The sequence below is a fragment of the Exophiala mesophila genome (genome assembly GCF_000836275.1).
Source record: "Exophiala mesophila strain CBS 40295 unplaced genomic scaffold supercont1.4, whole genome shotgun sequence".
In the NCBI taxonomy this organism is placed as follows: Eukaryota; Fungi; Ascomycota; class Eurotiomycetes; order Chaetothyriales; family Herpotrichiellaceae; genus Exophiala; species Exophiala mesophila.
The window spans coordinates 1,125,811-1,140,424 of NW_015622507.1; the positions used below are offsets into that span (position 1 = coordinate 1,125,811).

General features: G+C 50.2%; 6 protein-coding genes across 8 annotated transcripts; 3 read left to right on the forward strand and 3 right to left on the reverse strand.

Annotated features, from left to right (window-relative positions):
• The first annotated feature begins 234 nt into the window (after nt 1-234).
• Nucleotides 235-2,508, forward strand: PV10_05626 (actin, gamma). Its single transcript, XM_016370320.1, has 5 exons — nt 235-630; nt 716-746; nt 912-967; nt 1,022-1,824; nt 1,875-2,508. Exons 1-5 carry the CDS (start codon nt 624-626, stop codon nt 2,103-2,105), a joined length of 1,128 nt encoding a protein of 375 aa, XP_016222613.1. The 5' UTR covers nt 235-623; the 3' UTR covers nt 2,106-2,508.
• Nucleotides 2,206-4,041, reverse strand: PV10_05627 (homoserine kinase). The gene is made up of 4 exons (XM_016370321.1): nt 3,845-4,041; nt 3,753-3,779; nt 3,031-3,701; nt 2,206-2,923 (listed from the first exon to the last, which is right to left on the reverse strand). Exons 1-4 carry the CDS (start codon nt 3,855-3,857, stop codon nt 2,537-2,539), a joined length of 1,098 nt encoding a protein of 365 aa, XP_016222614.1. The 5' UTR covers nt 3,858-4,041; the 3' UTR covers nt 2,206-2,536.
• A 174-nt stretch (nt 4,042-4,215) lies between these two features.
• Nucleotides 4,216-7,829, forward strand: PV10_05628. 2 transcript variants are annotated; one of them, XM_016370322.1, is made up of 2 exons: nt 4,216-4,293; nt 4,399-7,829. In XM_016370322.1, exon 2 carries the CDS (start codon nt 4,576-4,578, stop codon nt 6,958-6,960), a length of 2,385 nt encoding a protein of 794 aa, XP_016222615.1. In that variant the 5' UTR covers nt 4,216-4,293; nt 4,399-4,575; the 3' UTR covers nt 6,961-7,829. The 2 variants fall into 2 exon arrangements, with proteins under 2 accessions (XP_016222615.1, XP_016222616.1); XM_016370323.1 differs by having other exon boundaries at nt 4,542-7,829.
• PV10_05629 lies at nt 7,759-10,164 on the reverse strand. 2 transcript variants are annotated; one of them, XM_016370325.1, is made up of 4 exons: nt 10,037-10,164; nt 9,747-9,978; nt 9,509-9,680; nt 7,759-9,454 (listed from the first exon to the last, which is right to left on the reverse strand). In XM_016370325.1, the coding sequence occupies exons 2-4, from the start codon at nt 9,895-9,897 to the stop codon at nt 8,176-8,178; spliced, it is 1,602 nt and encodes a 533-aa protein (XP_016222618.1). In that variant the 5' UTR covers nt 9,898-9,978; nt 10,037-10,164; the 3' UTR covers nt 7,759-8,175. The 2 variants fall into 2 exon arrangements, with proteins under 2 accessions (XP_016222618.1, XP_016222617.1); XM_016370324.1 differs by having other exon boundaries at nt 7,759-9,680.
• A 255-nt stretch (nt 10,165-10,419) lies between these two features.
• Nucleotides 10,420-11,328, forward strand: PV10_05630 (uncharacterized protein; the record flags this gene model as incomplete). Its single annotated transcript, XM_016370326.1, has 1 exon — nt 10,420-11,328. The coding sequence occupies one exon, from the start codon at nt 10,420-10,422 to the stop codon at nt 11,326-11,328; it is 909 nt and encodes a 302-aa protein (XP_016222619.1).
• A 328-nt stretch (nt 11,329-11,656) lies between these two features.
• On the reverse strand, nt 11,657-13,974 carry PV10_05631 (uncharacterized protein; the record flags this gene model as incomplete). Its single annotated transcript, XM_016370327.1, has 9 exons — nt 11,657-11,822; nt 11,887-12,100; nt 12,177-12,483; nt 12,544-12,654; nt 12,796-12,867; nt 12,899-13,137; nt 13,211-13,363; nt 13,424-13,754; nt 13,813-13,974. 9 exons carry the CDS (start codon nt 13,972-13,974, stop codon nt 11,657-11,659), a joined length of 1,755 nt encoding a protein of 584 aa, XP_016222620.1.
• Between the last annotated feature and the right edge of the window lie 640 nt (nt 13,975-14,614).

Genomic DNA, 14,614 nt, shown 5'->3' on the forward strand with positions numbered 1-14,614 from the left:
CAATTACAGAACTGCTGACGAGTCGGCTTTCGACTCGAGGAAAGCGCATTGCGTGGCCCTTGCCACCATTGACGAGAAGGCGAGTATCTACAAAGATGCCTGTGCTACTTAGTTACACTATAAAAATCATGTGGCAGGTGAAGAGGTCGAGCTTCATCGCTACTGCCTAGGTACAAATGCATGATTCAGGGGGCAAGACCGGCGCTTGATACCAATTCAGCGAGCCTGGAGGAGCTCGAGTATTCACTTGAGGCTGGTATCTATTGTAGTCACCTACTGTAGTTGTCGGCACTAGCTTTTTAGTCAGAGCACCTTGCATGAGTGACGGTGTCTGGTTAGAGAGACCGCATTGCTCCTTCCTAAGGCGAGGTCCAGCTTTCGAGTCTGATCAGCTTCTTGGCGCCTGCCCACTGGCACCGCCCACCGCCTGCCGTCCTTCAAATCCATCTCACCCTCGCATCTTGTTCCAGCTTTCCAACATACTCGACTTCCATTCACACTTCCACCGTCGATTCTCCCGCTCACTTCACCAAGTTCATTGCTTTATTTCTCGAGCAGTGACCTCTCACGAAACCCCATCTCCCTTGTCTACTGTCCCCTAATCACCAACCGATCTAGCCATCATGGAAGGTAAGCTCACGTTCATGCCATCAGAATGACATGCTCAGCCTCTTGAGAACTGTTTACAGTGACTGACACTTTGATCTCCCTACAGAAGAAGTTGCCGCGCTCGTCATTGACAATGGGTAAGCGCCTATCTGAACCCCAGGACTCGTTCTGGCCTTTCTCCCTGCCCATCTCCAATCTACCCTTCAATCGTCCCAATCGTCCCAATCTATTCTTCGGCTGCGCCGGAAATGAGGAATATCACAAAAGCGTGTGGGCTGTGTTGCTGACGATTCTATCTACAGCTCTGGTATGTGCAAAGCTGGCTTTGCCGGTGATGACGCCCCCCGAGCAGTCTTCCGTGAGTAATTGCCCCGCACCCGTCCAAGATTAGGAGAAACTAAGTGCAGGACAGCATCCATCGTCGGTCGCCCCCGCCACCATGGTATCATGATTGGTATGGGTCAGAAGGACTCCTACGTTGGTGATGAGGCCCAATCCAAGCGTGGTATCCTCACCCTTCGATACCCTATCGAACACGGTGTCGTGACCAACTGGGATGACATGGAAAAGATCTGGCATCATACCTTCTACAATGAATTGCGTGTGGCTCCTGAAGAGCACCCCGTCCTCCTGACCGAGGCTCCCATCAACCCCAAGTCCAACAGAGAAAAGATGACGCAGATTGTCTTCGAGACTTTCAACTCGCCTGCATTCTACGTTTCCATCCAGGCCGTCCTCTCTCTCTACGCTTCCGGTCGTACCACCGGTATCGTCCTCGATTCCGGTGATGGTGTCACTCACGTTGTGCCCATCTATGAGGGTTTCGCTCTTCCTCACGCCATTTCTCGTATTGATATGGCTGGTCGTGATTTGACCGATTACCTGATGAAGATCTTGGCCGAGCGAGGATACCCATTCTCGACCACTGCCGAACGCGAAATTGTTCGCGATATCAAGGAGAAGCTCTGCTATGTCGCTCTCGACTTTGAGCAAGAAATCCAAACTGCATCTCAGAGCTCCAGTTTGGAGAAGTCCTACGAGCTTCCCGATGGCCAAGTCATCACCATCGGCAATGAAAGATTCCGAGCCCCCGAGGCACTCTTCCAACCCAGCGTTCTTGGTCTAGAATCCGGCGGTATTCACGTTACCACTTTCAACTCCATCATGAAGTGCGACGTGGATGTTCGAAAGGACCTTTACGGAAACATTGTCATGGTATGCACAATATCTCATTCTCTAATATAGGAGATACTAACTTTCTATAGTCTGGTGGCACCACCATGTATCCCGGTATCTCTGACCGTATGCAAAAGGAAATCACTGCTCTCGCACCTTCTTCCATGAAGGTCAAGATCATTGCTCCTCCCGAGCGAAAGTACTCTGTCTGGATCGGAGGTTCCATCTTGGCATCTCTTTCCACCTTCCAGCAAATGTGGATCTCCAAGCAGGAATACGATGAGAGTGGTCCTTCCATTGTCCACCGCAAGTGCTTCTAAACATTTTTCCATCTTGCAGGAAAGCTTGGTTCCTATCCCGACACGCAGCAATTTTCTAGATTCAGTTGTGCACGACGTCAAGACATTGATGAAAGGAATGGTGGGATGGAGCATAGAATTGTGCGCTATGGCAGTGGGAGGTCCAAAAGTCCATGTGAAGTAGCAGGCACGAGGTATGAATCTGGTTCACTTAGGTGGGCCCAGGATCATTGATGCATGTATTCCGACAATAGCAATCTCAATGAGTAACCATCATTCCACCAAGACGTCTTGGAAGTGTCATGTGGTCAACACATCTCTGACGCTCCTTGGTGATTTCTGGACTAGGGCATGTATTGCTCCAATTGCCGTTGTGAAGTCTAAATCTTTTGGCTAAATCTCAATATTGTAGACAACGTCAGCCCTGATAGCGACGGCTGTTCGGTCGTTGTCTAATTGACGCTGATATTGTTGACGTATGATGACACGTCTCCCGGTACCTCCCGTACTGTAGCACCATCTTGAGCAGGCTCGAGAAGTTTCCATTCACACGAGATGCCTTCTTCGCCAAACTTGGCCATGATGACGTCTGCGATGGTCTCGAAGTTTTCCGTGGCAAGGGCCAATATCGTTGGCCCGGCACCCGAGAGACAGATACCCAATAAACCTTTGTGTGACTTCGGTGACATGGACGATAAGATGGCAGGGAGTGCGGGAATCAAGGTTTTTCGGTACGGCTGATGAATCTTGTCCTGCATCGCCGAGTAGATTAGGTCTGGATCGGGTGGGGAGTCAGACAGGACAGTGGTGAGTAGGGCTAGGCGCTGGAGGTTGAAGATCTAAAACAGGAACTGTGGTCAGCGCAAGTGTATTAAGGTCGATAAGGCATGTCAGCTCATCAGCTCGACTCCAGCCATTAGCGGGGACTGTTCACAAGAGCTCATACCATGTCTTGTCTCGAATACTGCTTTGGCAATACTTCTCTGGCCTTGGCGGTGGAAACCTCAAAGTGAGGAATGATGGCAACGGCTTTGATCTCCGGCGCCCAGTCGAACCGTCGGTAATGACCAATATTCTCAGGCGGAATTGGAGGGGTGAGACCAGTATCGACTCCGCCAGCGGGTTGGGGGAGCACCTCGGATAGCGGGACTTCCTTACGCGCCATGTCTGCGGGATCGAGCTCGTTAAGATATGTGCCGACAAATCCTCCATAAAGAGCAGCCGCGACGTTGTCAGGGTGGCGTTCGACCATCAGACAGAAATCAAGCAGGCGAGATTTGGGTAGATTCAAATTCCCAACAACGTTGCCAAGAAGAACTCCGGCAACGACTGCAGCGCCTGACGAACCGAGGCCACGCCCTAGCGGAATGGGATTGTGGATGTGAACTCTAGTATATTGCGGAAAGTGGTGTTGTCCATGGCAGCGGAGGACGTATAAAGCAGTGCGTGTCAAAAGGTTGTTTTCCGGATTTAAGTCGATATCTTCAGCACCAACTCCCGTGTAGCTCACAGTGCAATTGAGGGAGCTGGGGTTTCCAGGAACAGCTGACGCATCAATGGTTACAGCCAGTTCGAGGTACATGGACAAGGCGAGTCCAATGACATCGAAACCAGGGCCTGTTCACATCAGTGGAAGTCCCTCAGTGGGCCAAGTTGCTTGGTACTTACCAATATTGGCCGAGGAGCACGGCACCCCTAAATCAGGTCAGCCCGGGTTCATCTATGTTCAGACATCACAAAGGCGTAGGAGCGACACATACTGATGAGATACATGTTTTGTTGTGGTCTTCTGTCCCGAAGGACCAGTGCGTTTTGGGCGTGGTGATGATGTATCGGTCAGAATGACAACACTACACAAAGACTGTGAAGTGTCTGCAAGCTCCAAAAAATATGTTGAAGGTCGAACCACAGAATCAAGGCTTCTTGAGTCTTGTCTAAAGCAATGTGTGTGTTGAGAGTCATTCACAGTGTTGGTATCTCTGAGTCAAGTCCATATCTCGTGTGTGCACTGAGGGGACGTTGAAATCGACCAATCGGCGAAACAGATTCTCTTTTTGTGGGTCTAGTCTTGGCATAAATTTCTCTCCAGACTTTTTTTCTTCCGATACCAAGGACTTCTTTGGCTTGCACTTGAACCATGACGAGGATTGTACATATCTTGATCCTTCGATCGGTCGAATATCAGTTGATTGGAGTGTCTAGCTCTGAGGTGAGTTCTTCTTCTTTCTACATCTTCGTGCAGACTCCTATTCAATTTTGGAGTACTGTGCGGCGAGATTTTCCATTCGCGTCTTCAAGTCACATTCCAAAACAGAAACTTCAATGCGCGACGACAACCTGTCCCTACATGATTTGAGTCTGCACGATATATCTTTGAGACGGCGATATTCATCCTTTATCCGCAATTTCTTTTCTGGGCCCCTAGTGGTGAATATCACGCTGATCAGCGTCTTGCAGATACTTCTTGTTGCGTTTCGCACCGAAATTCGACATGAGTGAACGACTCCGTATTCTCGTCATCGGCTCCGGTGGTCGAGAACACGCTCTTGCCTGGAGACTCGCCAAATCCCCGTCCGTCGATGTCGTCCACGTGGCCCCTGGAAATGGTGGCACCGAGTCTGATAATATCCTCAACGTCGACATTTCTGTGGATGACTTTCCTGGACTAGTCGCTCATGCAAAGAAGCATGGCTTGAATTTGGTGGTTGTGGGTCCAGAGGCCCCCTTGGTCGCCGGCATTGAGGGCTTCTTCCGTGCCGCTGGTATTCGTCTTTTTGGACCCAGCAAAACTGCCGCCCAGATGGAGGGGTCAAAGGCCTTCTCAAAGGATTTCATGCAACGTCACGGCATCCCCACAGCAGCTTTCCGCAACTTCGATGACTACGAACAAGCTCGCCAATATCTCGACTCAGTCAATCATGATGTGGTCATCAAGGCCGACGGGCTTGCGGCTGGCAAGGGTGTCATTCTTCCCACATCGAAGAAGGAAGCTCACGATGCTTTGAAGCAGATCATGGTAGCCAAGGAATTTGGTTCTGCCGGATCCAAGGTCGTCATCGAAGAGTTGTTGGAAGGCGAGGAATTGAGTGTGCTCACCTTCAGTGACGGCTACACGATTAGATCGCTGCCACCTGCACAAGATCACAAGCGGGTTTTTGATGGCGACCAAGGCCCAAACACTGGAGGAATGGGTTGTTATGCTCCAACTCTCGTTGCATCCAAGGAATTGATCGCCCAGGTTGACCGCGACATTGTTCAGCCTACCATTGATTGCATGAGAAGAGAAGGAATGCCTTTTGTTGGCTTGCTCTTTACTGGATTGATGATCACTAAGAATGGGCCTAAGGTTCTCGAGTACAACGTTCGGGGCGGTGACCCGGAAACACAGACTCTCCTACCGCTGTTGAGCGAAGACACAGATCTTGCCAAAGTCATGCTTGCATGTACCGAGCATTGGCTTGACGGCGTCGACCTCAAGATCGAACCCAAGTTCGCCGCAACTGTTGTTGCATGCGCCGAGGGCTACCCCGGCTCATATGCGAAAAACAGGTCTATCACACTTAGTGATGTTCCAAAGGACACATTCGTCTTCCACGCAGGCACCAAAAAGGACAAGAACACTGTCTACACAACCGGTGGCCGCGTTATTGCTTCTACCTCTACCGCGGAAACCCTTGAAATTGCGGTGGAAAAGGCTTACAAAGGCATGGCCACAATCCAATTCCAAGGCATGCATTTCCGGAAAGATATCGCCCACCGAGCATTTAAGAGAAAGGCCGCGGGCAAGGATGCCGAGGAAGCAGGCATGACATACGCGTCTGCCGGTGTGTCCATCGACGCAGGCAACAGCCTAGTCTCGAGAATCAAGCCGGCCGTCAAGGCAACATCTCGACCTGGAGCTGACGCCCTTATTGGAGGGTTTGGTGGCGGGTTTGACCTTCGCAGAGCAGGCTACCATGAAAAGTCACCTATGCTCGTCGGCGCGATCGATGGTGTTGGAACCAAGTTGAAGGTTGCTCTTGCAACCAATGTCCACGACACGGTTGGCATTGACCTGGTTGCTATGAACGTCAACGATCTAGTTGTCCAAGGCGCTGAGCCCTTGATGTTCTTGGACTGCTATACTTGCAGCATCCTCGACGTCGATATCGCCAGTGCCTTCATCCGTGGTGTCTGTGAAGGCTGCAAGATGTCCAACTGCGCTCTAGTTGGTGGTGAAACCGCCGAGATGCCAGGTCTTTTGGCAGGTACCGAGTACGACGCGGTCGGAGCCGCTATCGGTGCTCTTGACCTTGGTGCTGGAAAGCGCCTCCTTCCTGATATTGAGAGCATGGTTGAAGGCGATGTTCTCCTTGGCCTTGCATCAAATGGTCTTCATTCCAATGGGTTCTCGCTTGTGCGAAGGATTGTCGAGAAAGCACGCCTTGACTATTCCAACTCTGCACCTTGGGATCATGAGTCCACTGTTGGACAATCTCTTCTTACGCCGACCAGAATCTACGTCGTGCCGTTGTTGCAAGCCATTAAACGGGATCTCATCAAGGGTATGGCACACATCACCGGCGGTGGTCTCACAGAAAACGTGCCCCGAATGCTGCCTGACCACCTGGCCGCTGAGATTGATGTGTCAAAGTGGGACAGACCAGCTGTTTTCAAGTGGCTACAGAAAGAAGGCAATGTCAACAGTCATGAGATGAGTCGGACATTCAACAACGGAATCGGAATGGTTCTTGTCGTCTCCAGCGTCGCAGCCGGCGAGGTTCAGAAGGTCCTTGAGGCCGAGGGCGAGACAGTCTTTAAGATCGGCAAGCTTGTCAATAAGGGAGATGGTGAGGATGTCATCCTCAACAATCTGGATACTTGGAAATCGTCATGATCACATGTGAAGATGATCATGAGATTCAATTTTGCATATGATCCAACCTCAACAAATGTTATTATGGCCCTTGCATATCGTTCGGGCCATGACGATCGATTGGGAGGAGAGAATGATTGATGGCCGATGACCACTCATTACCATGGGCATATGGGAAATACTCGAAGAGTTTCGTTGGTCGGCTTTCCTGAAACTTGTCAGGACCAAAAGTTGATAAAGCTCGTTTGGTTTACAATATTGCTTGCGGTCGCTTTATAGCGCTCTCCTTTGCATCAGTACCATCAGCAGACTTCATCCGCAAATACTCACTTTCCCAATCAGCAGTGCAACAGCATTTCGAAAATTCACAGAGCCTGTGCTGCGTTGAAGCCAGACTCGACTTGTGCCACGTATGGTACAGATTTCGATGCTACCCCTACACTATAAGGGCAAGCCATCAAGACCATCGAGAGTTCATTCTCTTGACTTGATGCCGTAGGCGATGCTTGATTGTGCTTCTAGCATTCTACTGGGCCATCCGCCCTTATCACCCAACATCAAACGACTCACCAACATAAAGCCTTCAGGTTGGGTGCCAAGAAAACGATTGGTAAAACCTTTGATAATATTGGACTGGCGGCAGAGTGTGGTGTCACTCGTCTGTAGCCTTGGAAGCCCACAGATGTCGAAGACAGGCAGGGTTGGAACAGACCACACCTTTGATGAACATAGAGAGAAACGCTTTGGACATGATTGACATGCACATTTTCACTTGAGGCGTATGTGCGAAGATTAACGACTAGGACTTTTCTATCAAAATCCTATAGATGTGAATGCGACAAGCTGCATATTTAGCTACAGAAGCACCCAAAGCAATCGATCTCAGCGCCGCTTGACATCCAATATCACCGAGAAGGCGTTAGAATGCTTTCAATTCCACCAGATAACTGGCGCAATTGTCTCGATCAAGTAGATTGTCCCTTGTGTGTTGCCTCGTCGCACCCTTATCCTCAGAAGTCAAAACTTACTATTAGCACAAGCTATACTCAGGATCTCCATTGCCCTGCGTGCCATGTCTTGATGTAATCACATTCTCCTGCTTATCATACCAGGACTTAATAGAAGCGATGAGACTTGAAGAGACGCCCAAACGCCTCGCTGGTGCCGTCTTGGTCAGAGACACCCGGCTGGCCTGAGCCTGTGGTCTGAAGCCTCATTACACGCTCAAATCGTATCTCATCTCTCCATGCTCTGAGGTGTTGAGGGTATAGTGGCAGTTTTCCCCTTCTTGGCACGCCTCATGCGTTTGGATCGGGCTTTCTTCGATTTGTTCTTGGGATTGCCCAGGAGCTCTTGGAACACCTCCTCGCCGATTGGGGATTCACTGCGCTGGAGAGCAGGGTCACTAATAGTAGCGCCTTCCAAACCGGCGGTGATGTCTTGATTGGTGGCGGTTGTCTTGTTGACTGATCGCTCGGTAGGTTTGCCCACGTCCTGACTTGGGGGAGTGGGATAATGGTTTTGACACTCAGTATTGTCACTGTCGGTCTCTCGGGGTTGACCCACGCTCGGTGTAGGGCTTCCCGCAAGCTCGGGGACTTGGATCGCCTGCCGGGTTTTCTGATCTACAGTTTCATCGACAACACCAGGAGCAGGTACTTGGCCGTTTTGCCATCGCCTGATCAGTCTTGAAACATCAACCTGCCATTTCAACTGCTCGAGCCTCAGCTCCAGAGACTCCATAATTCGTTCCTGTTCCACTTGCCAATTTCGAAGCGCCTGGCCACCTTCACGAGGGGCATTGTTCTCGAATTCGGTGAGTTGAACAAGGTTGTGGGGCTGTGCGAGTGCTTTGAGATGACTGTCATCGACTAGAACGGTGTTGGTACTATTCCATGGGTGATCACGTTTGGCGCGCATTTGGATAGATTTATCAGACCATATCTTGTCGAGCTTCTTGTAGACTTGAACTTTATTGTTGTATTGGTGGGGGGTGAGGTCCAATTTGTCCCTAGCCCAAACTGCAACGATACGGGCAAGCTGCTGGGACGAGAAAAGCTTGCTTACGATTCCTTGCACATTCTCTGGTCGAGCCGAAGAGTAGACCATAACGACATGATTTTCGAAGAGATAGTGGAGCAGGCGGGCAACACCAGGTCTCAAAACGAACGATTTGGGATCGGCCTTGCGATTTGGTCTTACCAGCAGAGTGCCATTGAGATCGAGAATGACCAAGAGTTTCTTCGGAGTGGAACTCGTTGTCGGATTCTTTGCTGCCTGTTGCAGGTACTTCTTGGTAGGCTCTGGTGGAGGTGGCGGAGCTGGAGATCGACTGTAGCCACGATGACCACTAGCGTGATGTGGAAGGGATCGATGTGTGTGGAGAGGATTGACAATCCGGCCCTCAATGGATGGTAAAGGTATATCGGGAGTCATGGCGCCAAACGAGGCAATTTGACTTGGTAGTAGATTCCGGAAATTGTATCTAGAGGTGTTGGCTGGGTTTGTAGGAAGCCTGTAGCTCTTGTCAATGCGATAGCTGGGATACCCACCGCAGGTGTAAACTGACCTCACGGGTTGTTGGGGAGCTTGATGAGGCAATGGCAGAGGATTGTAGGCCTGAGGGTACATGTTACTTTGGACTGGAATATGAGGACCAGGATGCGATTGTTGCGCCAGGGAATATGAAGAGGCAGTGTGAAGATAGTCTTTCTCCTCTTTGTATGATCTCTTAGGGTCGACTGTTTTATACATGTCAATTCTCGTCTGTTGATGTAGATCTAAAAAGTAGTGGGACTGATAATCACCTTGTCGGATGGGATTTGCGACTGTTTGGCCATGATGGCTGGTGAGGCTGGGGTTGTCGTGTGTCGCTCGGTGCGAACCAGAAGGCTCATGCTCGTTCATCGGCCGCTTCGAGGTAGCATTGCGAGACGGTCGGGATGCTCTAGCCGCCATGGTGCCGTTGAATCCTGAGATATTGAGAGATCGGCAGGCAGAATCGTGAAGACGAGCTCGAATAGGAGCGAGGCACTGCCACTAGGGAGAAAAGAGTCAGTGTGCAACTTTGCAAAGGAGATTGTTTGGTGTGGCACACTTTTCTTGCGGTGCGAAAACAGTCAATTTTGACTAGAGTGGTGGGACACGAATGGTTTGGAGACTGCTTCGTACAGAATCCCTCGTGCCTATGAAGTATTTTCACAAAGAAAGGAGTAGAGATGATGTCGCGTGCAAGGCGCAGAACCTGATGGGAAGAAAAGTTGCGATGTTCTTTCCACGTGCAAGAGTGATGTCCCTAACTGTTATTAGTCGCACTTGCCCCGGTTAGCGTTTGGCGGGGAGCACCTTCCCAAGTTTGTTTAGTCTGTCTGGCGACGTCATTTCAATTCTTGTCACAATTCAAGGAAAAAAAGTTCGAGCCCTCAAAGACATCGTATCGGTTTATGGCCTGTATAATCCTTCTCTACGTCCACGTCCTCCATGGCGCCCTCGTCCTCATTTCAAAAGCGAGTCCAACCAAGGCAAGATGTTAGTGATGACGATCAATCAGACGTCCTAGATGGCCAATCCTCTCACGACGATTCGGAGTTCGAAAGCGACTTAGATACAGACCAGACCCCCAACTCCCCGCAACAACACGACGACTCGGAATCAGAACACGAGTCGACCACCTCTCTCAATGACATTAGCTTCGGTGCCCTAGCGAAGGCGCAGGAATCACTGCAGCTCAATCCTCGAAAACGAAAGATCGCACACATCACCTCCGACTCCCATCCTCCTGATAGCGCTGAACGATTTGACACCCGTGAGCGTTCCAAAGAAGCACGATTAGAGCCTCCGAAGCGCACTTCTAAACATGCGCCGACGACCGAATCTGCTAGAAAACCTGTCACACGCAGAAGAAATATCTTTGATCCTTCTCCTTCACTGAAATTCCGAGATCCTCGATTTGACCCCACGGTTATGGCAGCCAATAGCCACAGAGACGCCACACAACATGCGGACAGAAACTACTCATTTCTTTCTGATTACCAGGCCTCGGAGATTTTGGATCTGAAGGCCCAGATCAAGAAGGCAAAGGACCCTAAACTGGTTGCAGACTTAAAGAGGAAAGTCATGTCCATGGAAGCCAAACTTAAGAATGTCGAGACACGCCAGAAGGAGAATGAGATCAGGTTGAAGCACAAGAGAGAACAAAGGGAAGCTCTACGTTCGGGGCAGACTTCTCGGCCTTACTACTTGAAGGACTCAGATATCAAGAAAAAGATCAAGGAAGACACGTGGAACTCCATGGGTAAACAGGCTCGCGACAAGGCAGAGAAGCGACGGCAAAAGAGGGAAAAGGGCAAGGACTCCAAAGATATGCCGAGATTCAGAAGAACTGGATGACCATCCTGATTGTTCTTCATACACATACCCAAATGATGCTAATCCTAGAGATTGGAAGATTCACCACGGGGTATCTATATAAGGCCGTCTGAACATGGGATCACCATTCAGTGCGGCTACTTACTTTTACGGTCACTTTTGCCAACATAAGTTGACACACTGGGACACCCAAAGCAACAGGCCCCTAGTCATGAACCCCCTCTGATCGACGAATTGCTGTGGAAATAGGCTACCCGCGACAGCGGCACGCATTTGTGATTGATATATATGTACCTAGGTATGCAGACCCGGGCATAGAGAGACATTAGCCAGCTGCGGAGTGCTTTCTCTAGACGGCATCGTCTTGAATCCCCTTGACGGGATCATTCTTCTTGCCTCCAACCCCCTGAAGCTTCCTGGTGACTTCATCGGTGTAGTACTTAGTGTAGTCGATGGTGAACCATGACGAGAAGATGGCCACAGCTCCAAAGGCAATGACGGCGTACCAAACATACCTAGAAATACAGTCAGCGTCCAATTTCTCTTGTGCAATGTGCACGGTGTTGGCCGGAAACATACTTGAAAGAGGCAGAAGCAGCTTGAACGATAGCATCCTCGACAGCAGACGTGATCTGCGCCGTGATGCCAGGGACATCACTCAGATCAGAGCTATACTGTTCTAAGAGCTCAGGCAGTGATGATTCCGGCAATCCAGCATCCAAAGCTGCCTCTGAAACACGGGCTGGGGTGATGCTCCCGAGTTTGTTAGCCAGAATGGCCGAGTAGATGGCCGCTGTTCGACAGAGTCAGTCTACGTTCAGTGCCTTTGAGGCGCAACCATTTTTGACCAGGGGAAAACATAGACTTACTAGCAATGGCCGCACAAGTGCTGCGAATCGAGCCCAAGGCGCCCAAGGCAGAGCCCAAATGCTCAGGCGGACAGGTGATAGGGCAGTTGACGACGGCAACGCATTCAATGACACCGACGGAAAAGACGGCCAGAAACATCAGCGCAACACCCAAATCCTTGTCGCCTGGGCCCACTGCCGCCATGCCTCCCGCACTGGCTGTGAGCAAGCAGCACACAAACATAAGAATGTATCTATGCCACTGGAGGTATTTCAGGAGAAAGCCCGCCGCAAACTGCCCGACCTCGACCGCAGAGCCGATGACACACTTGAATCGTCCGTTAGCACCCAGAGATATCAAACTGTCTAGCTCGAAGGGTGGACTTACCGCCAAAAATGCGTTTCGGAGAGGACTACCAGGAAAGAGGAAAGCAATCTGCTGAGGCCACAGGATCACCATAGAGTAATAAACACACGATCCCACCGATGCACAAGCAATCTATAGAGTCAGCTGAAGATCGTCCAAACACCAACTAATCGTGGACGAAAACGCTTACCATTGGAGTTAAGCCAGGGTAGCTGAACCTGTAGAATTGAGCTTCAGCATTTGTTCTGCTTAGAACAATCGAGCCAGACTTACAAGTGCATGGGAACGAAAGGATCGCCCTTGTGGAACTTTGAATCTAATCGCAGAGTCAGTATGGGAGTCAAACTTATGGGACGGCTGCGTGCCCACCATAAACAACGAATATTATAAGGCAGACTACGCCAACAACGATGGTCACAATGACATGGGATGAATTCCAGGGATATTTGTTACCACCCCAACCCAGGCCAATCAAGAAGAGCACCAGACCAGCGGTAAAGAAGAACATGCCAATGAAATCCATTCGCTTGACCTGTTCCATGCGTGAACGTTTGCTGTGGAGGAGATGAAAGTCTGGTGGGTGATAGCATAAGTATAGGAGGATAGAGGTGACAGCTGTTAGGTGCAGAAGTCAGCTTGCTTGCAACCTTTGGAATGAAAAGATAGCATTTTCATCATTCAAACTCACCTGCAACAATGATGCCCAGATAGAAGCACCATCTCCAGCTTGCCGCCGTATTGTCACCAAGGCCTTGAGCAATGACAGGACCAAACGCTAGGAAGGGAAGACCGGACATAAAGATACAGGAGACCCAGATCGGTCGATGCTTCACAGGGACGACTGCAAGTTTCGTTAGTGTCTGAAATACAGAGTCAGGGTCAAGCACAGGATTTGACGTACGTTCTTCGATAATCATGCCAAAGGAGAGCTGGACTGCGGCCCCGATGCCGTTGAAGACATTACCTCCAACAATCATCTCAATATTGACAGCAACTGCACCCAGAATACAACCGACGACAGTGAAGGAATTTCCCACCACGAAGAACATTCTTCGTCCAAAAACATCTGATAATCGTCCGACCAAGAGAAAGGTCACGCCCATGGTGAGTGTCATGACAAGACCGATCCAGACAAGATTGTCCGAGGGACCAATGTCGGCGTTGATCCTGGCCATCGAATTGGAAGAGAGCACATAGCCCAGATTAGAGCTGTTGTAGCTCAGACAGCAGGCCTAATCATCAATCAACATATTTCGTCAAGATCCGAGATCCGAGCATTGTGTCGCTTACCACCACAGTACCGAGAAACTGCCAACTCCAATAGTAGTTCGCAGGCAAGTTGGTTCCCAGTGCTTCCTCACGAATGTCGATTGCCTCCTCGCCAGAAGGAATGATGGCTCTCTCCTGAGCCACATCTGTGATGAGATCGACATTGTTCTTTTCTTGAGACATGTTTCCTCCTACCTAAGTGGTGTACAACGGATCTGTGGAGAGAACCTGGAGACCACAACGGCCGCCACTTGACAAACACACACATATATATACAAGTCGAGTCTGTCTTTGCTCAGCTGCCCAACATATGCACTGGTTGCATGGGGGGTTTTCCCGCAAGTCTAACGACTCCATGGGCAACTCTTACTTGATTTTGCCACTGAGAGTGGAAAATCTGGGGTAAAGGAGGCAATCTGCCCGAAATACCCCAGCCTTAGCGACTTGGCCGAGCTTCAACATATTCGGAGCAGTCCGATGCGGGTGTCAGCACAGAATGTGTCATGCCCCCGAATGATTGAATACGAGCAAGAAAGTTCAGACATGAACGAAGAGTGACCCGGAAGAGTCCGTGGAACCCTCCTGGCATCAGATCGATGCTGGATACGTCCGGACACACAACCTCTGTACCGGGGCGACTAGTGCATGCCTTGAACTCGATGCTTTTGAATATAGCAGAGTGGTGGGCATTCACAAAGCCTTCCAGAAATTCAACAAACCTTGAGAAGAGACTCAAATCTTTCAGACAGGGCACCGCCAGCATGTTCTCGCATCCACGAATCAGTCTGCCTTCCCGTAATTCGGGAGAACCGATAACTTCGTT

What these genes read in the sequence shown, in the direction of transcription:
- PV10_05626 (XM_016370320.1), top strand. An exon ending in CGCCCCCCGAGCAGTCTTCC is followed by an intron (nt 968 to 1,021) that starts GTGAGTAATTGC and finishes AGTGCAGGACAG; the next exon opens with CATCCATCGTCGGTCGCCCC. An exon ending in TTTACGGAAACATTGTCATG is followed by an intron (nt 1,825 to 1,874) that starts GTATGCACAATA and finishes AACTTTCTATAG; the next exon opens with TCTGGTGGCACCACCATGTA.
- PV10_05627 (XM_016370321.1), bottom strand. An exon ending in GTGCTCCTCGGCCAATATTG is followed by an intron (nt 3,702 to 3,752) that starts GTAAGTACCAAG and finishes TGATGTGAACAG; the next exon opens with GCCCTGGTTTCGATGTCATT. An exon ending in AGTATTCGAGACAAGACATG is followed by an intron (nt 2,924 to 3,030) that starts GTATGAGCTCTT and finishes TTCCTGTTTTAG; the next exon opens with ATCTTCAACCTCCAGCGCCT.
- PV10_05628 (XM_016370322.1), top strand. Translation starts at nt 4,576, where the DNA reads ATGAGTGAACGACTCCGTATTCTCGTCATCGGCTCCGGTGGTCGAGAA.
- PV10_05629 (XM_016370324.1), bottom strand. Translation starts at nt 9,897, where the DNA reads ATGGCGGCTAGAGCATCCCGACCGTCTCGCAATGCTACCTCGAAGCGG. An exon ending in CGCAAATCCCATCCGACAAG is followed by an intron (nt 9,681 to 9,746) that starts GTGATTATCAGT and finishes TGTATAAAACAG; the next exon opens with TCGACCCTAAGAGATCATAC.